The 9,153-nt window shown below is 37.4% G+C and overlaps 1 protein-coding gene across 1 annotated transcript; it reads left to right on the forward strand.

Annotated features, from left to right (window-relative positions):
- The first annotated feature begins 3,035 nt into the window (after positions 1-3,035).
- LOC113514851 (uncharacterized) lies at positions 3,036-7,278 on the forward strand. Its single transcript, XM_052895984.1, has 4 exons — positions 3,036-3,193; positions 4,203-4,316; positions 5,864-6,060; positions 7,013-7,278. Exons 1-4 carry the CDS (start codon positions 3,118-3,120, stop codon positions 7,160-7,162), a joined length of 537 nt encoding a protein of 178 aa, XP_052751944.1. The 5' UTR covers positions 3,036-3,117; the 3' UTR covers positions 7,163-7,278.
- The last annotated feature ends 1,875 nt before the right edge of the window (positions 7,279-9,153 follow it).

Genomic DNA, 9,153 nt, shown 5'->3' on the forward strand with positions numbered 1-9,153 from the left:
ACTCCATTACTAACAATCCCTTTCCCCCATCCCTGACGATAATAGGTAGGTAGGAGAACAAATAAGTATCGGCTATGTAGAGCATTAGAAAGGGAGATTTTTAGAACAAGTTTTTATGATAATGGAAGGTTATTTCACCTGTGATATGTTGGAGGAGTACCTCCAACAGAGCATGAAGTCGGTTTACACGGCCTATCGTGATAAATCTACCACAAAAATTTTTATACAACTTAGAATGGCAAACAAGCTGACGGCCCACCTGATGGAAAGTGGTAACCGTCGCATATAGACATGAACAGCGTCATCGCTATAACAAAGTATACTATTTCGCCCATGATACTCCCCATGCGTTGCCATTCCTGAGGACTCAGGTGTTACTCCTCTGTACCCTGTAAATTCACTGCTATATCCCACCCTACAAACCGAACCACAGCCATGCAAACACAACTGCTTTACGGTTGAACCACGAATGCCTCACACCTGTATTGCCCGCCCACACATCATCCGGCGGGCAAGAGATGTCCATGTTGTTGTTGAACCATGAATGGGACAGAGGTACCTAAGCAAACGACTTTTGTACAGTCTCTCTCTGGTTAGATCGCGCTTTTTTATGTCATAGAAAATTATAACTTGTTTTTTTTTTCTGTTATAGTCAGTAGATGGAGCTGTAGAAAAATACAACACGATTTCTTTAATTTCTTATGCAGCTAAATGATTTTTTTTTTAATTAAGCGAGATTTATAGAATATCATAAAGTGTTTTGTTTTTGTTAAAGGATTTTGCATAGACGTTTGAATGTAAAACGATTTTTCGACATAAATAAGCACGATAAAATGGTGGCACAAAAATTGAAGGTTAATGATATTAGATATTTCCTTAATTTTAACATAATAAAGCACCATAACACATATGGTGCCACAAAAAATTGGAGGTTCTCTTTTCGTCTGAATTTTAAATAGGATGTTTAGCGAGATTAATCTCGATCGGAGACAAATTAAATCGCGTTGTATTTTTATACAACTCCCTCTAGCGATTATGGTAGACAGTTTCTATATTACAGTATTGACAGCTTTTTACATTACATACCTACCTAGTTTTATGCACGAACCTAACTTTGTAATGTCGGTGGGAAAGGGATTGTTAGTAATGGAGACTGAGAATCCCATTGCTAGCAATATACCCAACCAGGTCGACCTCCTCGCGGTCCCCCCTGGAAACTATCATGGTTAATTCCTGATGAATTCATCATGATGGGCTAACTGGCCTGTTTTCATTCTCATCTATCACCCTTCACTGGTGCTCCGCCAGCGTATCCCGTTAGCACAGGCGGGGTTACCATACCATTTTCACCCATAAAACAAAACTTTGTAATGTAAGTAAACTAAATAATCCGTTTAAATTGAAACGTGTACAGATTTTTTTTGTAATAGAAATTTGAGAAATTACACTTGAAAAATATGTTCACATAACACTAAAAGGACGGGACAGCGATGTTTTTACAATCTGCTAAAATATTTATATGTTTTTATGAAGTAAATATCTATGTCGGGGGGAAAGGGATTGTTAGTAATGGAGACTGAGAATCCCATTGCTAGCAATATACCCAACCAGGTCGACCTCCTCGCGGTTCTCACTGGAAACTATCATGGTTAATTCCTGATGAATTCATCATGATGGGCTAACTGGCCTGTTTTTATTCTCATCTATCACCCTTGAGCTGATGCTCTGTCAGCGTACCCCGTTAGCGCAGGCGGGGTTACCATACCATTTTCACCCATCAAATATATATATATATATATATATATATATATATATATATATATATATATATATATATATATATATATATATATATATATATATATATATATATATATATAGCACGACGATTTATGAATCATTCACAAACTAAGATAATTTTTATCAAATACCGATAATATACACGCATTCTTATGACTTTCCTTATTTCGTTGCAGGTGTTTGTTTTCTTGTTAATTACTAGCTTACTAACATATGCCCGCAACTTCGTATGCGTGGATTTTAGAGCTGATCATCTTCATCAGACGTTAATTTTCCACTGCTCAACATAGGTCTTTCTTTATTGGTGGGTTTTGCCGTTAGTTGCCACGCTTGGCAGGCGGATGGGCAACCGCAGTTAAGTTTTGGTGATGATTTAACATGAATTGTAGAGATACCACATCTATATGGCGTGTTAAGATAAAACGTAAATCAGATTTTAAGTTAGTTGCAAGAATACAATATAGAGAGAGAACGTAGGGCATTGGCGATTCGAGGTTATATGCTGTCCCATAGATTTGCCCGATCTTCGGACCAGGTCAAGATTATACTGTTCAAGGCGTATTGTCAAGGTCTCTACACTGTTATGTACAATGACATTTTCAGGGTAATATTGGGACTCCCCCACTTCTGTAGCGCCTCAGAAATGTTCGCTCAAGCACGGATTTATGGTTTCCATGCCATCATTCGTAAGAATGTTGCGTCAATAGTGAACAGAATGCGGGGGAGTGACAACACCATCCTTAAATTGATAGCCGAGGATGTCCATGCACCTATGTTGGGGCATCTCGTCAGGACGATGACTAAAACTCAAAATAACCATGCACTGGTTTTTTAATTTTGAGTCTAGTACTAACAACACAGATCTTGTGGGGGGAAAGGGATTGTTAGTAATGGGGTCTAATTGACCCATTACTAGCAATACACCCTATCAGGTCAACTTCGTTAATTCGATTGGAACTCGTCACGATGGCCTAACTGACCTGCCTTTTCATCCTCACTGGTGCCCCGTCAGCGTATCTCGGTAGCGCAGGTGGGGTTACCATTCCATTATCACTCATTAAAAAAAATCTTGCTGTCTGGCATTAAATGGATTTGAATTTGAACAACATCAAGGTTGTTAATTCAATATATATATATATATATATATATATATATATATATATATATATATCTAAGACAACAACGAGACACCTGTGAATTATCAATGCTTGATAATAATTATCTTAATTTATCCAATGAATTAAAGCTTATCGTAGTTTATATAGGTCTTTCGAATAATGAAATATTTTAATCTTATTGTGTTATTTCGTTGTAAACATGTTGCGAACAATAACATTGGTCGGTGTGTTTTTGGTTGTGGTGAACGGGCAACTCTCCACTCCAGTTAGTACTTGTAAGTATGGGCATTGTTTGGTGGGCGTTCCGTTATCTTAAATGTTTGACCCCTGATTTAGGAAACAAACTGTCTGAATTAGTTCGTGTATTGGTGTACTTTTTTTTTTGATGGGTGAAAATGGTATGGTAACCCCGCCTGCGCGGGGAGAAAGGGATTGTTAGTAATGGAGACTGAGAATCCCATTGCTAGCAATATACCCAACTAGGTCGACCTTCTCGCGGTTCTCCCTGGAAACTATCATGGTTAATTCCTGATGAATTCATCATGATGGGCTAACTGGCCTGTTTTTATTCTCATCTATCACCCTTCACTGGTGCTCCGCCAGCGTATCCCGTTAGCGCAGGCGGGGTTACCATATCATTTTTACCCCTCAGAACAAAACCCCATCTCGCCGCAAGGGTGATAGATGAGAATGAAAACAGACCAGTTAGCCTATCATGATGAATTCATCAGGAATTAACCATGATAGTTTCCAGGGGGGACCGCGAGGAAGTCGACCTGGTTGGGTATATTGCTAGCAATGGGACTCTCAGTCTCCATTACTAACGATACCTTTCCCCCCTGTATTGGTGTACTAGGCTATGCCACAGTACCCATTCGTCGTCCCGCCGGCGGATGGGTCTCTTTGGTAGATTTTCAATCTAGTTAAAAAAAAAGTTATGCCTGATGATATTCGTCACCTGGCCTCCCATAACCTATCTTGAGGACCAGGCGATTTTTTTTTAATGTGTGATAATGGAATGGAAACTCCACCTGCGCTAACAGTATACGCTGGTGAGGCACTAGTGAGGGATGACAGACGAAAATGAAGCAGGTCGGATAGCCCATCATGGCGAATTCCATTACAATTAAAAACGATGGTTTCCAGGGGGAACCGCGTGGAGGTCGTCCTTGTACGTTGTATTGATAGGTATGAGTCAGTTAGACCCCATTACTAACAATCCCTTTCCCCCTGGATCATGTGTTTAGTGTGATTGTGTGCTATTTATTTATTTATTGTTTTCAGGCAATTCGAATCCGGGTCAACCACCAATTAACACATACATCGAGAATTGTGTCAGTCTCCCGTGCTTGCTGCCACAACTCCAGAATGTTGTTCTGAACATAGCATTTAGAGCTCGTATGTACATATTTTTTTAGTATTTATTATTTAGTATTTATTCATAAAGGACATTCAATGATTTTTCAAAAAAATACAATTAAGTTATATTTTCTGCTAGTATATTTACTGCAGTGTAGGGCGCGTCCCCACTAGTTGGAGTGGCCTCAAATGCATTGCAGGGAATCAGTGGATGCAGGTGACTCAGGAACGTTCCTTATGGCAGTTTATGGGGAAGGTTTATGTCCAGCAGTGGACGAATAATAGCTGAAATGATGATGATGATGGTATTTTTTATTAATAAACCAATTTCATATAATTATTGTTCATATATTAGTTTTTACTCTTGAGTTATTCACGTAACATGCATAATTACCCCTCTATCCCTAAATTCTATTATTAAAACTATTACACTGTTTTGCCACTTTCTTTCAAATTGGGAATTTAGTGTAAGAGAAAGAGACAAAACAGTTTAATTGCTAAAATAGATTTATAAGTAGTTTGACGTTTCTATAAATAACGAGCTATGTTAATTTATGAAACGAGACCACAGTTGAAACGAAAACACAGTAAATGATTAATTAAAGAGATGTGATACAGAAGGCGGCCTTATTTCTAAGCAATCTCTTCCAGACAACTTTTGGGTAGAGGATATTGTGAAAAAAGGCAAAGGGTAGGTGGCGCTGTATATATACTATATATATATATATATATATATATATATATATATATATATATATATATATATATATATATGGTTTATTAATTTTTTCACCGAAATGGTAATAATATGTGTAATTTTTGTGTTTCATTCATATATATTAGTAAAATCTACTTACGACAATTTAGAAATTTTACAACAAAAGGTTGGTTATTCTATAGGCCTTTCTTCTAGCGCCATCTAGTATCACTTATCTAACACAAGTTTTGTTTTAAAGTAGCTTTACTTAAATCTACCGAAATATTTACTAGATGGCGCTGAGAATATAAAATATTTAAATGCTAATGAAGAGAATGGTCAAATTCTGTCGCGCAGGTAGGAAACAAGCAGAGTAATAGACACACACACACACACACACCCACACGCACACGCACACGCACACGCACACGCACACGCACACGCACACGCACACTCACACGCACACGCACACGCACACGCACACGCACACGCACACGCACACGCACACGCACACGCACACGCACACGCACACGCACACGCACACGCACACGCACACGCACACTCACACGCACACGCACACGCACACGCACACGCACACGCACACGCACACGCACACGCACACGCACACGCACACGCACACGCACACGCACACGCACACGCACACGCACACGCACACACGCACACGCACACGCACACGCACACGCACACGCACACGCACACTGTGATTTTATTTTATAAGTATTTAAAGAATCTGTGTCACAATCGGTCCATTCGTTTAGGAGATACGACGCCACAGACAGACACACAGACACGTCAAACTCATAACATTCTTCTTTTTGCGTCGAAGGTCAAAAATAGTTTATCTGTATTTACTTTTTTTTTGTTCCAGCTCGCACAATCCGCAGTATGCGCACTTTAGCGACCGCCTACCTACCCCTGCTCGCAGGATTAGAACTCCCTGTGCCGTACGATCTCGAAGAGAATTCCATTACGTGCAACTTCTTCACCAACACGTACTGTCCCGTGCTGCAAGACGAGGTCGTGTTGTACACTCTTACTATGTACATAGAATCTTTCTTCCCGGTGGTAAGTAAAACTCTTTAGTGTGATAATAAAATTTTATGCCCGAGGGATTGGCAGCGGCGTTCCTTTTAACCCTTTGAGTGCCGACGAGCGCCATCGCGCTCGTGCGCATTCCAACTAAAAGTGCCACGAGCGGTATAGCGCTCGTGAAATCAGTCGCTGTTTAGCTTGCTGTAAAAAATATATTAAAATTGGATAATTTTTGGCGGAGATACAGTTTTTTTAGAGACAAGGGTAAATGACATCAACACGACAAAGATTTCTTTGGCATTTTTATGTAGATATGAGTAAAAATCAATGGCACTAAAAGGGTTAAAACATCACCAAAGCCTAACTATGGCGGTGGGAAGCGTATGTTAGTAACGGGTTCTAACGACCCAACATTACTAGCAATATACCCTACCAGGTCGACCTCCACGCGGTTCCCCCTGGAAACCATCGTGGTTAATTCTTGTTGAATTCGTCACGATGGACCAATTGACCTGTTTTCATCCTCACCTATCATCTATCACTGATGCCCCGCCAGCGTATACCGATAGCACAGGCGGGGTTACTACTCTATTATCATTCATTAAAAAAAAGCCTAACTATGCTTGCTAACCTACCTGTCAAGCGTGGCAACTACTGATAAAATCTTCAAAAGGAGAGGTCTTTTTAAATTTATTACTATTTCGTTTATTTATGCATTATTGATTAATAAGTATTTAGTAAAATTTTCGAATTTATTGGAGCTATACAATTTTAATTGTAGATATTGTACTATTAAATTAATATACATGCTATAAATTTAAACATCGAAATTAAATTTCTCACATTTAAAACTGGCAATTATTAATCATAGATAATAAAAAAAAATACACACGTAGGCACTATTCTTAATCTATGGTCTTAATCTATGCACATTATTGCTGGTGTTGCCAATAGAATTAATAATTTCTTTTTTATATATATATAGGGTACCGCAGCCGCTATAGAGTTCCGTGTAATAGACGAGAGTGACAATACTCCCGTATTCTGCCTGAGGGTCAATATTAGAATCACACCTCCAGTGGGTAAGGCAGGCAACTCTACGGTGATTGTAGAGCAATTGTCATCAGAACATTGATAAAGAATTAGTTATAAGTTAATTAAATTTATATTAAATTTCTATAATAACTGTCGGTATTCATATTGCATTGTAATTGTTTATTATAAAATATAAATAAAATAATAATTACCATATTTGTTTATTTCTTATTTTTGAGAGAAGCTTGCAGTTTAACTTTATTAATACCCTAGCTGTCGCCTGCGACTTCGTCCGCGTTTCCGTCGTTTTTCGTAAAATAAGTAGCCTATGTCCTTCCTCACGGTTCAGTGGTTTTAATGTAACGGACACATTTCCCTTCACTGCTCTGCCCTTATTGATGGTAGCGTGATGAAAAGTATACTATAACCTGCCCAGGAGTATGAAGAATAATTGTATCAAGTTTCGTTAAAATCCGTCGAGTAGTTTTTGTTTCTATAACGAACATACAGACAGACAGACAAAAATTTTACTGATTGCATTCTTAGCATCAGTATCGATCACTAATCACCCCCTGATAGTTATTTTGGAAATATATTTCATGTACAGAATTGACCTCTCTACAGATTTATCATAAGTATAGAAGATAAAGTAAAAAATAGTTCCTTTTTAACTATAACCCTGAGAAGTTTATATTGTTTTTATTATTAAATTTACCTTAGACTTTGTATTATTTCAACTTAATATTAATTATACTCTGGTCATCTTATTTACATATCTATACTAGTGTACAAAAAGGAAGTATTTGTGTTTGTTTGTTTGTTTGAACGCCTTGAACTCTGTAATTATACCAGTTGAATTTTAAAATATCTTACTCCATTTCAGAGCTCATTTCATAAGAAAGGTTATAGGCCATTTAATATATATCACAATATGAACATGAGCAAAACCGCAAGGTACTGTTAGTCTACATACATAATAATATTAACCAGTCTGGAAGAGCACCTCAGACGGTTGGGTTTCCGAGGTTCACTCCCGGGAAAGACGCAGAAAGATGTGCTCTTAGATATCGTCTGCATAGTACGCTGGTTTCTCTCCGTGGGGTCCTGAACCCCAGCCGACTGTGCTTCTGCCGAGGTTAGTATGCCATCTCGTCTCCTTAAGACGGGAGACGTGAATTTTGTTTACAAAAATATTAATTATTTAAATAAATAAATACAAAAGATTAAAAAAATTTGGACTGTTTTTTTTTTTTTAATGTTTGTATTGTGATCACTAGAGGTAATTAGAGATATATAGATAGAGCATAGAGTCTCAAAAACGGGTCATCTTTTTTGTCAGCTAATTGTCAAATTAGCTGACCCGTTTTTTTTTATCAATGTTCTAATATACTTACGCATACAATATATTTTGACGTATTATTTAATTAATAATATATTATTTAATAATTCATATTTAAATTTAGTTGCATTATATGAATATTATACCTATAGATGAAGCATCGATTCTCGAAAACGGGTCAACTTTTTGTCAGCTAATTTGAAAATTAGCTGACAAAAAGTTGACCCGTTTTCGAGACAAAACATGTAGAAAACATGTAACAAACAAAAAGAGGAAAAACATGTAGAAATTATAAGACTATATATATATATATATATATATATATATATATATATATATATATATATATAGAAGTTATAAAGGAATCACTCATAAATTAGTAATCACGCAAAATTGTATGAAAAAGTTGACCCGCTTTTCTCGATGCATTTGTATGAAGACACTCTGTCTATATAATCTAAGAGATAGGTATAATGATTTAAGTTAAGACTACCCTCACAATCATGAAACTCAGCAATCTTACGTAAACGAATACTTATGATAGTGGGATCTAAAACGGACCCTTTACCAATGTTTATGAGGGTGAAAATATAAATAGGCGACCTCACTGGCCTCTCTGTCTGTCCGGCTTTTTTTCTTAATTTAGTTTTATTGGTATTGAAGTGTTATTTGGAAATTGAACATTTTCTTGAACAAAATAGATATATGTCAGGCTAGCCATATCCCGCGGCTTCGGCCGCCTGTATTAGTAC

Source organism: Galleria mellonella, unplaced genomic scaffold, assembly GCF_026898425.1.
Source record: "Galleria mellonella isolate WM207_F2 unplaced genomic scaffold, CSIRO_AGI_GalMel_v1 utg312, whole genome shotgun sequence".
NCBI classification, from domain to species: domain Eukaryota; kingdom Metazoa; phylum Arthropoda; class Insecta; order Lepidoptera; family Pyralidae; genus Galleria; species Galleria mellonella.